The sequence below is a fragment of the Pecten maximus genome, chromosome 19 (genome assembly GCF_902652985.1).
Source record: "Pecten maximus chromosome 19, xPecMax1.1, whole genome shotgun sequence".
Lineage (NCBI taxonomy): Eukaryota > Metazoa > Mollusca > Bivalvia > Pectinida > Pectinidae > Pecten > Pecten maximus.
This window is the reverse complement of record NC_047033.1, coordinates 6,806,330-6,822,571: the sequence shown is the minus strand read 5'-3', so window position 1 is coordinate 6,822,571 and position 16,242 is coordinate 6,806,330. Positions and strand designations below refer to the sequence as shown.

The 16,242-nt window shown below is 36.0% G+C and overlaps 1 protein-coding gene across 1 annotated transcript in view; it reads left to right on the top strand.

The window, feature by feature from the left end:
* The first annotated feature begins 410 nt into the window (after window positions 1-410).
* The window catches only part of LOC117317861 (paramyosin-like), a 39,505-nt gene continuing 23,673 nt past the window's right edge, over window positions 411-16,242 (top strand). The window contains exons 1-11 of the mRNA XM_033872819.1: window positions 411-575; window positions 2,603-2,730; window positions 3,724-4,675; window positions 5,414-5,464; window positions 7,460-7,510; window positions 7,902-8,015; window positions 8,190-8,263; window positions 10,327-10,416; window positions 12,097-12,158; window positions 13,233-13,340; window positions 15,487-15,590. Of these exons, the coding sequence (XP_033728710.1) occupies window positions 3,869-4,675; window positions 5,414-5,464; window positions 7,460-7,510; window positions 7,902-8,015; window positions 8,190-8,263; window positions 10,327-10,416; window positions 12,097-12,158; window positions 13,233-13,340; window positions 15,487-15,590 (1,461 nt within the window). The 5' untranslated portion in view covers window positions 411-575; window positions 2,603-2,730; window positions 3,724-3,868. The remainder of the gene's footprint in view (window positions 576-2,602; window positions 2,731-3,723; window positions 4,676-5,413; window positions 5,465-7,459; window positions 7,511-7,901; window positions 8,016-8,189; window positions 8,264-10,326; window positions 10,417-12,096; window positions 12,159-13,232; window positions 13,341-15,486; window positions 15,591-16,242) is intronic.

Genomic DNA, 16,242 nt, shown 5'->3' with positions numbered 1-16,242 from the left:
TTTTCCGTAATAATCACACTCCTTATGTATCGAAAGGTGTCATTTTAACTTCATTTTGATAATTCAGTGGTATTTCAAAAATTGTGATACAAAATGTACATTTTACCGCATATTACTGCGCGACAAAGAAGCTGAATCGGTGCCAACTACTGTGACGTCATTGTTCCGCGACCGATCCCGTTTTATTTCCTAAAATGGACGGACTGGTCTATTATGAAAGGTCTTATAAAATATCGTTTCTTCAAATATTCTGGTTTGATGGAATTCAGACAATTGCATTGTTATATTTATAAATTAATATTAATTCTCGTCAATATTTTCCAGAAAAGGTCAATATTCACATACAGAAAGAGATTGTTCCGAGCCCTTACACCCCATTATTTGGAATCGACTCTACCGTTGAGGTCAAAGGTGACCACATCTTATGCCCATTGTTTAACCACGTGTTTGGTAGGTTTTGTTGACAGTTCAACGGCCTAGCGATGGGAAGGCGCATTCTCATCTGAATTCCAATCTTACTTATTTATCTTAAAACGGAATCTGCGATGTAGGACTTGCTATGTCAATTCTAAAAGGTAAATTACGGCGTTTTACTGACCTAGTTACTAGGTAGTTGAAACTCATATCGAAATTTCCCGCCGAAGTTTGTGGTCACGGTAGTTTGATTGCACTCAATGGTCTTTGTGATTTGACACACTGACACTAAACGTCAGATCAAAATGTAAATAGAAAACACGTGACCTGAATTCGCTATTTCTAAATACATGTCATAAACGATCGCTGTAATGTATCAGTCATTTGATTTACTTCTAAAACTTCAACCTTCTAGATTAGTTGGACACAGGCACTTTTAAATTCATGAACTATTTGCTACTAGGAGCCTAGCTATAGCCATACATTTACTCACAGGGGCTTTTGAGTAACATATGACACCAGTAAACAACCACAACACTATAGATTAAGTATTCGTATACATTCTAAAACCTTTTATACATCGATAACCCCGATTTTTTATAAGATTTTAGAATGTACACGAATACCGTACTTAATTTATAGTGTTGTGGTTGTTTACTGATGTCATATGTTACTCAAAAACCCGAAACCGAGCCCCTGTGCATTTACTGACAAAAATGACTCCATTGATGCTCAAAATAATAATTGGATACATACCTATCTCAACAAGCGGTTTGGAACATTATATAGTTATATCCTGTTAAATATATTGTAATGGACCAGAGTCTGAATGGACTGAACACGGTGGCCAGGTGCAGCTCAAATGCTTAGAGCTTATAATTAGAGGTCCTGGTTTGAGTCCGGACTGGTCGTTGCGTTAGTTATTCTTCTGTCACATTTGACGTCCCAACTATAAAAACCCATCAAGGTAGTATTGGGTCTCGCCTGTCTGAATGCTGGTGCATGGTTAGGTACATCTATTATATTTCGCTCAAATGGTTATAGGCCTAGAGAGTCAATCTGTCTACGGTTCGGGTTCGAGTCCTTACCTGGTCACTGCATTTCCCTCTCCTGTTACAGTACGTTATTGATCAAAGATTTTATATTAAAGTAAAACTCATGAATATGTGAGGTAATTATTATATTGATCTAAGAAATAGTTTAGCAAATCTAACATAACACAAAAACTAAATCACAAAATGAAGTTATAGGAAGTCGAACCACGGTAGAAAAAATACCGGGTAACAATGTTTATGTTAGTGCAATTTCCTACTCAAGTGCCAAAATGTTTGTCACTTAGTTTTACAATGTTTTGGACAGATAAGTACACTTAACGGACCTAACAGCCGTCACCGACTCTGAAATTTTGCCTTCTACTAAACAATTCAACCCCCCCCCCCCCCCCCCCCCCCCCCCCCCCCCCCCTATGAAAAATTTGCACGTCCCTGGAGCATTTAATAGAATAGATATGGTACAATTAAATTGGCCCAAAATTACTATTAAACCAAAATTGATTAACATGCCATCTAAATTTTATCTAACATATTCGGTTGTGAAAAACATATAACAAAATTTACACTAAAATTTGACCTGAATTTACACTTAACCTATATATATAAGCCATTTCTGTGAAAAATGAGAAAAGTTGATGTTGTGTACATCTGAGAGAACTTAAAAAAAGTTACTTTATTTTGTGATAGAGAAAGGTCATGTATAATACAATTGAGCATAAATGAGTTGACCTTTTGGTTCACTAGGTCAAGTTCACCTTCACAATTCACAGTGTGTATGCCAATCATTAGTAATTGATACTCAATACTTTGCATATGAGTGTCTCATAGCTATAAGTTTACAGCAGTTTTTCATTTGCCTGAAGATCATCAGACATGTTCAGGGATAAATTCACATGTGGTTCGAACCTCAGTCTGGAAATGCAATTTTTTCTCTCCTATTACATATGGCACCCAGCTAAATACCCAAGGAGGTGGTATAGGGTCTCATGTGTCTTCTGGGTCGAAGACTTTGTTGAAGGAGGGAGGAATGTAGCGGAACTGGATTGGGGTGAACGCCAACGACCAGGTAGCTCAATTGTTAGAGCAATATATATATCTTGCAGAATTTTTTTGAAATTTTTCATCTTGCCTTGTAGGGAGAAAATCCCTGGAAAGGGTGCAGTCTGTGCATTTTGCTACAGTCTCTGCCTCTGCCTTGACCGCTATTGAAGAGAAGAGTGAAAATGATGATCTATCCCACTCGTCATCGGAGGCCATCCAAGGGGTACAGCATCTGGTTTTATTAATTAATAGACCCCCTTGCTTGTTACTTTGGGACAATACTGGATCATTGATCAACTATATGTTCCAATCTCTCCCCAGTTTCTACCTGGATATTAATTAAAGCGACTATAACTGTAGATTTCATACTCATTAAACAGTGATTTCTTCTCATATGTAATTAGTGAAATAGATTAAAGATAGCACTTCATGAGCTGTTACTGTAAAAATGTTCTATAAATAGATGTTTTCAGGTTTTAAAACCTCAGTTGTTTACATGTACCTCAATTGATGTAAACTTGTTAAATAAATGCTACACCAAGAAATCTGAATGGAGTCATGTGGTTGCAAGTAACAAGTCCTGGCAAGGTTCTACTTATGACCAGTAACATAACGCATTCTTGTAGGACCTGCTGAATAGAAATGTTATTGTTTAAAATTTGTACTGATTTAGATATTTACAAATCACTGTTGTGGACAAATTTAGTTATTGTAATGGATAGTCTTTGTTGTTGTTTTTCTTTTAAATGTTAAAGAAGATAATATCTTCCAACAGTGACTTTTACCATTATAGTCGCTTAAAATAGGAAAATATTTTTAACGTAAATGACAGCTCTTTGCCATGATTACAGATATATCAAGGTGAGAGATACAGGTCCTTTAGGCCTCTTTGTTACTTTTTTGACTGAGGCCATGGAATGTTTCGTAAGCTCTTTACGTTATCTGTGAATCAAATTGAGGAAACTAAGATCATATCTTTTGTAATGTAGGGATATTGCCAGTCAGTATCAACTCGTCATATTGATTGTTCAAACTATACCAAAAAATTAAAATAGTACTTTCATAATTTGACGGTTGTCGGGGCTTAACAAAATTTTATTATAAAGAATAATATGGTATGTTTTAATCTGAATTTGTCTTACTTGAAGCAGTCAAGAATACAATTTAACTTTTGAAATTACAATAAAGAATACAATTTAACTTTTGAAATTAACAGATAGAAGAAAATGATAAACCTGGTGATCGTGAGGATATTCTGGTATCGGAGAAAATTTCACCGACAGTGATTGTAACACCTGACCAGGAAGATGTGGAAGGTAACTCTCAAAACATAAAGGTATCAAGTACAGAGAATAGCAGCAATGTTAATTACAGGAAATGTGCTCCAGAAAAGTTCGGAGCAGTTGCAGCGGATTAAAAGTAACCTTGGCAGTACGTCAGCCTCAGAACTTAGCACGGCTACATCCATGGAAACCGATATGAACAGAGGAAAGAAGTCTGGCAAGAAAACCAAGAGCAGAAAGTCAAACGTCAATAGTACAAGGAGACGATCCAGTGAATCCGAGAGTAAGAAACCACCCAAGCAGATGAAAGCAGAAAAAATTACCAAGACTACAAATAAAGGGACTGCAACTGAGACATCCAAGGTTGTTCAGACTGAGGTCAAGATCATCTCATCTTTCAAGGCAAATATGACACCTACACCAACCTCATTTGATTCAGTAAGTAATTTACCACAGCGAAGAAAAAACAGGATGGAGGATTTAATACAAAGTTATGGAGACCCCGATCAACGTTCACCAGATATTTCTTCAGCTTCTCCTATGTCACCACATCTTCTGCACTCCTCTCCTCCAAATGCACTCATCCAACGGTTTGGAAATGTGTATCGTGCATCAAGGATGTGGGATAAGGGTGAAGATAATGCATGGGAGAGAAGGCAAGTGCATGGTTCCGACTCGGATCAGTCACAGCATTCCAGTACAACAGTGTCCGATTCTGAGGCTGATGAATTCTCCCTAGCTAAAGTGCCTATGAGGAAAACAAAAAGTGATCTGTATTCTTCAAATGTCATCAACGTTCTCTACAACTTGGAAGTCCTGAAGAAAAAGCGAAAGAAAAAAAAAATTCGTGATCAAGTCAAATCTATCAAAGGGAGAGTATACCAGGTGAGATGATCGTGAAATTTTCAGATAAAAATATCAGAAGTAACAAATGAAATAAAATTTATAAATGATTCGTAGTTGATAAATAACCAATAATTACCAAGGCCACAGGCCAAGGTTTAAATTAGTTTTCTCAATCTGACCTCCATAAATCTCAGATTACAGAATACATAAGATATGATATCATGCCAGTATCTTGTTCAATATTATTCACCACAGTATCAAAAATACATCATCTTCGATAAAACATCATATTGCACATACACTCTCGCCCAACATGCTGAACGTGTATGTTTGACAAATCTGATGAACTAAAATTATATAAAATCACAGAAGACTTGCATGAGCATACACTGTGATGTTTTATCACTGTCCCAGAGTGCAATTTGATAATAAGTAGAATAACATGATCAGATGCATGTAGACCAGTCAGTATCCAATTCAAATGTTATAATGTGCCATGCAGACATCTGGTAATTACAAAATCCCTGAGAGTTTACACTGTGGTCAGAAGGTTTCAATACTAAATATCCGTATTTACTGAAGCTTATAAGGACCAGATTTTTTTATATATTTTTTTTTACTTCTTCTTTTCATTTATTATATTGATAACTGAATTGAAAAGGTTAGGGAATTTCTGTAAATTAAGTATAAATACAAAAAAAAAAAACATACTTTGCACGTACAAGTAAAGAATAAATATCTATACATGTATACAATTATGTATTCTATTTCCTAAAGGCCCTGAAAAATATGGACATGCATTTGGATTCTTCTGACGAAGAGGAAGAGGTAAGTTTCATTCATTATTAGCTGACCTAGGCCTGCTTTAAGGGCTTGTAAATGTACAGTTTTTGGCCTCTGAACAGTTTATTAACATTTTTCTGAAACTGGATTATAATATATCTGGATATATAGCTGTTGAAAAATTGTGTATTTAGGGTTAAAAGAAAATTGGTTGCTGCACGTCAGTACCTGTACCAGAGAAGACAGTTTTCTGAACTTTGATGTCAGTCCCACAATTTAAATTACCAGCTCCATTTTTACGTATACTTTGAAATGAAATTAATTTTCAGGTTCATTGTATTAGGTTGATTGGCAAACTCTATAGTACTAGTACTGGTATAATATTGCTGTATACCAGGTATATAATTTGATAAAAAGAAGATATATATTTATATTCAAAAAATACAAATTTACATTTAAAGAAAAAAACTGGAAGGAACACTTAAGAATCAAATTATGGTCACCATTATATAAATGCCTCAAATTAGAACATGATATTGATTGTGATAGTGGTAGGCAACCTTATAAAATTATACGGGAGATGGGAGATCCAACGTCCGTGTTAAAAGATCGGTATGGTTCTGTGTTGCCCAGCCGATGGATTCCACAAGGAATACAAGAGTCCGGCCGTCAAGTTGAATAGTCAAAGGGTAAAGATGACCATAACAACATCATGCTGGATGGATCAGGTTTAATCAAGTAGTTGACTAGATTCGACACTTAGGCGTGTCGTCATCAGAACAAATTAAAATACAAACATTCGGGTATAAAGTATAAAATGCGGTGCCTTGCCTAGTAACAATATAACAACAAGTTGTTATGAGTGACGTAATGCGTAGTACACAATAAAATGACGTCATCAGTAACAGTGAGAGCTGGTAGCGTGAAAATTATATCAAGATGTTTCATATGTGTTACATACTGTACTATGCTATAATATACGGAAAATGAATTCTGATCTTGCATGTATAAATACTAATAAAATTGTATAGAAAATATATATATATATATATATATAAAAGAGCATGTTCTATCAGCCACATTACACAATGAGATAATATGAAATCGTGATGAACACATTCATTTTATACGATTGCATGATTTAATGTACTGTGACGAAACTGCATCTGAGGTATACTTCATGTATTGATGAGCGAATTTTTACTTAGCGTATGAAAAAGTGTAATTGTTGCAATTAAATATACACCAATATTATGTATTGCTACATGTATGCAAAACAAAAAAAAATAAAATTGTATAGACTCCATAGATCATAATGGCTATCGTTAGAATTAAACATCCTATTTGTATAAGTAGGTACATGTACAATAAAATCAGTAGCATACGAAAAGCTTTTGGTAATATCACTCTGAAGATAGGCTTGTATACGGTAGGTTCCTGGTACGATGCATGTTAACAGCCTGTTTCAGGTAAGATAGAGACAGGATGAATCACATTATAGGTTAATATTCGATTAAAAACATACAATCCATGCAGTGAATAAAATGGCTTGTCATATAGCTCCTTCATGATCATGTAGTATCCAAGAAGTAACGGGCGGAACTGTCCTCATAAGTTCATTGATCGTGCGAAGGTATCGGTTAGGAATAATCATGAAGGGATACGGTCCAAGTATTCTCCTAGTTCTGAATATGTTAAAATTGTGTAGTTTGTAATATTCGCAGGGATTAAATTTTTGCTTTGTTCACAGTCATTAAATATAATGCGTAAATAAAACTCATGCGAATATTTATATGACATTGTATACAAACAAGCAATTGCATATAAGTGTTAACTGCAGAATGTTTATATGATGTGATTGTATGAAATGTTATACCTGAAACTCGGTCTTACTGGGGCAACCATGAAATATTACCTCAGAACTTCACAACTACACATTAATTTGCTTCACAGTCAATCTAGAATTAATTTATATAAAAATTGAATAGCTTGTTTGAAATATTCTCCAGGTCAATAAATTTTCCTTGATTTTTTTTCCAGGCAAACATGAGGCTGCCATCTATCTTCCCAGCTGTTGTCAAGAGAGAAGAGGTCTGTTAATAGAAATATAAGGCTTCACTGTTGTTTAATCAACGCTATATAGGATATATTTTAATTAGTTCTAAACGTAATGTGTTTGGAAAGTAGCCACTCGCCATGAAAAATACCTTGCCACTGCCGAATCTCTACTACTGTACCTCCTTACATGAAATACTTGAAATTTGCCTAAAATTAACTGCCTTAGCTTCCTGACATTGTGTACATTCAGCTTCAAACCTTGGGTGTCAATATTACTTCTTTAATGTTTTAACATCTGTAGTCAAATTTATAAAAAAAAAAAAAAAAAAAAAACAATAAGAAGCATGCGAAATGACCTTATCACGATTATTGATTCATGGAACGTGAAGTAAAACACATATGACCTTTAACCTTTGATATTCAGGAGAAAAGACGATCCAAAATTTTAGAGGGAACCATTCGTTACGTTGGTAAATGTAACCATAGATACCAAATCATCAGCGAGGTCAATGATTGGATCTCCGATCCAAGTAGTCTGGTAAGTCTGGTTACGAGGACCGTCATAGTGTAAGACAAGTTTATATCTTGATTTTATTTTCTTATTATACAAAATTGAAGTTTTGTTAAGATAATTTATTGGACCCTAAAAGTCTTAGGTTGGGTGATTTGAAATGCCCTTTTGTTTGATATGGATTTTTCATTGCTTTTATAGGCTGACAGCATGGTTCCTGATGAAGAAATGGAAAATGCTCTTGTGGAATATGAGGACATCCATCAAAATGTCTTGTAAGTTGCTATGATCCCTACTTAGTGGGGGTATACAGTAAAATTTGTTTATAAAGAGTCCCATGTGACCAGAAGAGATTGTTTGTTACATAAATATACATGTATATTGGAAAGTCATTACAAGGTTTTAAATATATAAGGATGAGCCAAATTTGGGTATTTAAATTACTTTCTAATACTGTAAAAGTGGAAATGTTCGCAGTGTGGAAATTTTAGCTTATTTCGCGATCATTCAATCTCCGCGAATATATCCACACGCGAACATATTAACACGCGAAAATATTGACACGCGAATATTTCCAACAAATAAACTAAATACAGCAAAATCAGTGATGCAAGTTCCGTGTCGGCATTCAAGCGCCATGTTGTCCATGCTGTGAAACGTTGTCATGGTCAGTCAAGTGTTTGAGAGACGGCTATACTAATCTGTAAAATGAAGTAATGAGATTCCGCACTCAAGGTCTACAGAAAAGGAAACAAGAATATATAAAGATGTGCAACATTTTAATACAAAAAGGCTTTTTTCATTAATTTACGCAAAACTTCATATTGATGAATCACAATAATTTCATTCAAATGTTCATATAATTTACATTTTTCTGGAGTTCCCTGATTACTAGGGTCCGATAATTCTGGTTTGACCGTTGGGCCAGATTTCAACCAACGTTGTAGCATCCTTTAGTAGAACTATCTGTCTCCTTGAAATTCAAACCTCCAACTGCTCCAATACTGTCAGAGTTTACGCACTAACACTATAACAATATGTAAGTACTACTCACGTTTAATACTTAGTACTTACCTTGACACCTGTCCAACTATTAGGACAAGGGAGATAACTCGTACTGAAATGTACATACCCTATGCTATCGCAGCGTGAAAATTTATTTTCAACATGTCTGACGCCGCGAAAATATCCACACCATGAACAGTTTGGAAGCTGACTAAGCGAAAATTTCAATGCGCGAAAATATCCACTTTTACAGTAAGCAGAAATTTGTATCGAGTCTGATCTTCTTCAGAAAGTTTCACAGTAGTAATCATTTTGTGCGTCCGTTAGTGTGTCCCTGATAACTTAGTATAGATGATATCTCATGAACCTTTGAACAGCATTTAGTTCATAATCGCAACATAACATCACACCATCAAGGTCTACAACTGATTAAATTTTGGTGGTCATTGATCATCAAGGTCTACAACTGATTAAATTTTGGTGGTCATTGATCATCAAGGTCTACAACGGATTAAATTTTGGTGGTCATTGACCTTCAAGGTCTACAACTGATTAGATTTTGGTGGTCATTGACCATCAAGGTCTACAAGTTACAACTGATTAAATTTTGGTGGTCATTGATCATCAAGGTCTACAAATTACAACTGATTAAATTTTGGTGGTCATTGATCATCAAGGTCTACAACTGATTAGATTTTGGTGGTCATTGACCATCAAGGTCTACAAGTTACAACTGATTAAATTTTGGTGGTCATTGATCATCAAGGTCTACAACTGATTAGATTTTGGTGGTCATTGACCATCAAGGTCTACAAGTTACAACTGATTAAATTTTGGTGGTCATTGATCATCAAGGTCTACAACTGATTAGATTTTGGTGGTCATTGACCATCAAGGTCTACAACTGATTACATTTTGGTGGTCATTGGTCAAGCTTAAAAGGCAGAGGTTGCACATTACCTCTCATTGATAAAAAAAAGTTTTATTTGAGCACATATCTCATGAACTGAAACACAGATTTAGTTCATATTACACCATTCCATCACACCATCAAGGTCAAGGTCGATACCTGATTAGTAAAGTATAAAGGTCATAGGTCAAGCTTGACTACTTTTTAAATAAAAAAGGATGGACAGATTTATTTTATTGATAAGGGGGTTGGGGTATATCTTTGTGAGCCCCCTGCTCACTTTGCTTTTATAAGGTCATTTAAAGAGAAAAATTAGTGTTAATGCTGTATTAATATTATTCCACCAAAGTCTTTCATTAAATTACATCAACACATTAGAATTGATCAATATTTAAGATTATAAAGAAAATGTTTGCAATTCAGGGAAATACTGGACCAGTTCAGCGATACCAGTGACAAAGTGGTCCAGTTAGGTGGTCAGCTGCTGAAGGAGGCCAGTAACATCATCAAGGAGTAAGTATAAGTCATCATGTCCTTTTAATTACAATGTACAATATATAAACATATTGCTTACCTACCGGTGAAACCCACTATAGGTTTCCTCTCTGTACCTCTTGTATGTATAGTATGTAACACCAACGTTTTTCAGTGTTCTAGCAGCTTCAAACATGTAGAGAACTTGATAAAACTTAACACAATGATACAGGACCATAATATCTCGGACAAGTTTGGTTTCAGGACTTTTCAAAAATCAGGACGTTCAAAATCAAGGTCACTGTACTATTTCTAGCGGGGGCTACTAGGGGAAATCTGTTTCTCTGCAACAAGGTAACAAATGTTTTGTTTTACTACAATGAAAATAATACATTTGTCAATTGTGTTGGGGAAGCACCCTTGTGTGAGGGATATTCCATTGTGTGAGGGGAAGATTTCATTGTGTACAAGGGAGATTTCATTGTGCGAGGGGGAGATTTTGTTGTGTGAGGGAGATTCTATCTAGTGATGGAAAATACATTGCATGAAGAAGAATGCATTGTTTGAGGGGAAACTTCACTCTGTGAAGGAGATTCCATAGCGTAATGGAGAATCCATTGTGTGAGGAAGACGGAAGACTGTATTGTGTGTAACGGGGGGGGGGGGGGGGGTCCATTATTTATTATCCCATTATTTGCTGGGATACTTCATTGCAGTGAGGATATTTATCCATTTGTGCTGATTAATCTATTGTGTGAGAGAGATTCCACTGTGGGATCAGGGAGATTCTCTGGTGTTAGGGAGAGTCCATTGTGTGATTAAGACTCTGATGTGTGAGGGGAGATTTCACTGTTTGATCAGGGCGATTCTATAGTGGGGGGGGGGGGGGCTGGGATACTTCGTTGCAGTTGGGATATTTACCGTATTTGACCTAATAAGGGTGCAGGGCTGCGGGTAATTGACAGTGGGGGCGCCCTTATTAAGATTTGTTATTCTGAAGTTTTATGAAACAGACTATACCTTTTAGCAGAATACCCAAGGCTGTGGAAACGGTAAAATACTCCGTCATAAATATATTCCAGATGAAGATATCTATTCATTATCATATATTAAGCTTAAACATCACTTGAATATACCTGTAAAGTTGTAAACCATGCCAGCTGATCTTTAGACCAGAGAACGTGTGTTCCACCATTTATGTTCAAATGGAACTCTTTTGTGTTCTATTTATAGACACAGGTGATTTCCCAGATCATCCCAGACATCGTTTTTTTTTACCTAATAATTGATTTACAATGTATTTTACTAGCTTTCTGTTCTGAATTATTTATCAACAAGAATGAAGTCTTTTACTTTATCTTCTAATAAAGATGGTAAGTTATTATTTGTATGTGTGTTTAGTTTCGGGTGCTCTTTGCAATGACATGTCATCTGTAGGAATAGACAAAAAGTGGCGAAAACTTGTGTTCCAGTTACCTAATTTGCTGAAGAAAAGTGAACACATAAAGTAGCAAAACATTTCACAAGAATTATTACTTTTGAACACAATTGTGACACTCAGTCAAAGATTTATTTCCTTTAAAAAAAGTAGGGGCACCCAATTATTAGGGCAGGCGTCCTTATTAGGTCAAATACGGTATCCATGTGAGCTGAATTAATGTTACAAGGTGAAAATTTTTTCTCATTTAATCAGAGTTCTCTAACATAATTATGTTTCAGGAATGAACTGCAAGCAAAAAAGATGCAAGCGAAAACGTCAGACTTCAATATAGTATATGATGGTAAAGAACTGCTATTGTACACATAGAAAATACCATTTCATACAAATCGTTTTACTGTGATTAAAAAAAAGAAAGGGAAAAAACCCCTAAAAATGTGCAATGAAGTTTGCAATGTACAGCTAAAATAAAGATAATAGTGGCCAATTCAAATTGCCCTGCATCCATGGTCCGTCTGTCCATCTGTAAACAATCATTATTTTCGCTATTTCTTGAAAAGTACTGAGGGATATTTCTCAATCTTCATGCAAAAGGTTCCTCTTGGTCCCTAGTTGTACCAATCCAATTTAGATTTTTGGTCAGGCAAACAAAATGGCCGACAAGTGCCCATAAAGGGATTTTGAGAATTGAAATTTGTGATCTTTTTATTCTTGAAAAGAACTGAAGGGATGTTTCTCAAACTTCACGTGTAGGTTCCACTTGTACTTGTTATCAGATTATTAAGAGCAAAAGAAAAAAGGGAAAAGTAGAGATGAGATCAGTCTGACAGAGAACCAATTCAGTGGCGGGTGCCTAAATCCCTCTTGGATTTCTTGTCAGCTTTTCCAGTTACTAGACATCATCAAGGACTTATTACCTCATCTGTGCCACATGATCTTATGCGGTGGGGCAGTGTCCGTCATGCATCATCTGTTTGTCGACTTTTCATTCAGACTAAGTAATAACATTTGGCCAGTGATATGCCGAGATGAACAAAGGTGTTGATTTTCAAATGAATTACCTTTATGTATTATCAAGGTCCCAGAAGTAAAAGATGTTTCCGATCTCTGGCAACTTCTTTTTGATAATCAAAAGATGTTTTCCATTAAGTTTGTTGCTAACTGAATTGATACAGTATATGATGTCATCAATGTATGTTATCCTATATATATATAGATACAATGTTTCTGGAAATAAAACCCAGAACAATTAATTTTCGCTGATTCCTATTATACAAAAAAACAACTCATAATACTAATAAGATACATGTTTCACCTTAAACCGACTTCTCGAATTAATGCTTGGTGAGTGATACAGTCCCATTTGGCCTCTTGTTGAAAATTATGTTTGAAATTAAAAAAATACTTGTTGTTACAGAGCGAGCTCTCCTTTCTGACCCAGTGAAGTGGGACAATGCAGTTAAAATGGTTCTACAGACCCTCAATGATGCTGTCAAGTGGACAAAGAATGCTAATCACAAGCACTGTAAGTCATTTACCTGTCACTGACCACTGTAAGTCATTTACCTGTACCACTTGTGTCACTGACCACTGTAAGTCATTTACCTGTACCACTTGTGTCACTGACCACTGTAAGTCATTTACCTGTACCACTTGTGTCACTGACCACAGTAAGTCATTTACCTGTCACTGACCACTGTAAGTCATTTACCTGTACCACTTGTGTCACTGACCACTGTAAGTCATTTACCTGTCACTGACCACTGTAAGTCATTTACCTGTACCACTTGTGTCACTGACCACTGTAAGTCATTTACCTGTCACTGACCACAGTAAGTCATTTACCTGTACCACTTGTGTCACTGACCACAGTAAGTCATTTACCTGTCACTGACCACTGTAAGTCATTTACCTGTCACTGACCACTGTAAGTCATTTACCTGTACCACTTGTGTCACTGACCACAGTAAGTCATTTACCTGTACCACTTGTGTCACTGACCACTGTAAGTCATTTACATGTACCACTTGTGTCACTGACCACTGTAAGTCATTTACATGTACCACTTGTGTCACTGACCACTGTAAGTCATTTACCTGTCACTGACCACTGTAAGTCATTTACCTGTCACTGACCACTGTAAGTCATTTACCTGTACCACTTGTGTCACTGACCACAGTAAGTCATTTACCTGTACCACTTGTGTCACTGACCACAGTAAGTCATTTACCTGTACCACTTGTGTCACTGACCACTGTAAGTCATTTACCTGTACCACTTGTGTCACTGACCACAGTAAGTCATTTACCTGTACCACTTGTGTCACTCACCACTGTAAGTCATTTACATGTACCACTTGTGTCACTCACCACTGTAAGTCATTTACCTGTACCACTTGTGTCACTGACCACTGTAAGTCATTTACCTGTACCACTTGTGTCACTGACCACTGTAAGTCATTTACCTGTACCACTTGTGTCACTGACCACAGTAAGTCATTTACCTGTACCACTTGTGTCACTGACCACTGTAAGTCATTTACATGTACCACTTGTGTCACTGACCACTGTAAGTCATTTACCTGTACCACTTGTGTCACTGACCACAGTAAGTCATTTACCTGTACCACTTGTGTCACTGACCACTGTAAGTCATTTACATGTACCACTTGTGTCACTGACCACTGTAAGTCATTTACCTGTCACTGACCACTGTAAGTCATTTACCTGTACCACTTGTGTCACTGACCACTGTAAGTCATTTACCTGTACCACTTGTGTCACTGACCACTGTAAGTCATTTATCTGTCACTGACCACTGTAAGTCATTTACCTGTACCACTTGTGTCACTGACCACTGTAAGTCATTTACCTGTCACTGACCACTGTAAGTCATTTACCTGTACCACTTCTGTCACTCACCACTGTAAGTCATTTACCACTTGTGTCACTGACCACTGTAAGTCATTTACCTGTACCACTTGTGTCACTGACCACAGTAAGTCATTTACCTGTACACTTGTGTCACTGACCACAGTAAGTCATTTACCTGTCACTGACCACTGTAAGTCATTTACCTGTACCACTTCTGTCACTCACCACTGTAAGTCTTATGCATTTATTTACCTGTATCATTTCTGTCACTGACTTCTCTCTCAAATAACCGTCTAGTTTCAAATGTGGAGAAATATGCTTCAAATCTAATAGTCATTGTCTGCAAATAAATCTTATTTACAACTCAATGCTCAAAGTAGTAATATATATATATATATATATATATATATATATATATATATATATATAATAGTAATTTCAGACAAGCGATGGTCAGATGTCAGACGACCAATATATTTTTATGGAAAAGTATAATAAAACCTTGTTATCCCGAAGTCAGCGGGGTCTTAAAGAATCAGAAAGCCTGAGCATTTGAGGTTACTGAGTATATTTCATTATATATACTGTTTAATTTCAACTGTCGGAACTGGAATTTTTACTGAGTTAAGCTGATGCTTCGAGTTAGTGGGATAACAGAGTTTGACTGCAGTCTCTTTATGACATTTGAAAACAACTTTCTTGATTATTCAGTTTTATGATATTTTTGACTTGTTGTTTCAATATTTCATGAACGGTTAAATATTTGTTTTCATTGGTTGATCTTCTTTGGTGTTGCAGTGTATGGAAAGTGTTCAAAACAATTCAGGAACATTTCAGTCGCCATGTCCAAGAAAGAATTAGAGCTGAAAGAGAAACGCAAATCTGTTGAGGATCTGAAGACGGTATTTCAGATAAATGATAAATAATGTATAGCCCATGTTTAATTCATGCAAACTAATAAGGCCACACCCCTAATTAGTACACAAGCCCCTAAAACACACCCCTAATCAGCACACTCACACCATTTTTGCTAAGTCAATAGTTATAAAGATCGACCACTTACTACAATAAATGGAGAAAACAAATTCTGCACAATAACTTTAGTTCCCTTGGACACATCCTTTTTAGTTCCCTTGGACACATCCTTTTTAGTTCCCTTAGACACCTCCTTTTTAGTTCCCTTGGACACATCCTTTTTAGTTCCCTTGGACACATCCTTTTGTCCGGATCACTATTTCGATGCAATAAAGGAAGTTTAAACTCAAACTTCACAGATACTGCTCTCTTAGCAAAAGTGCTTGCTGATTTTCTTCTTTTATTTCAAAGCAAAAGGTTGTAAGATGTCAATGTCACCGTTATTAAAAATTACAAAATAGTCACCAAATCAGGGAGAATTGGCTAATGGTCCAACCGGAAAATTGGTTTAAGACGTTAATGTCCAATAATGTATTTTGCCCAAGACTGCTTGAGAATTGTTAAAAATTTTGTGAAATCTCATGACAGCCACCAGTGGAATGACAGGTGTTGATGTAATACAGTTTGTATTCTGAAAAT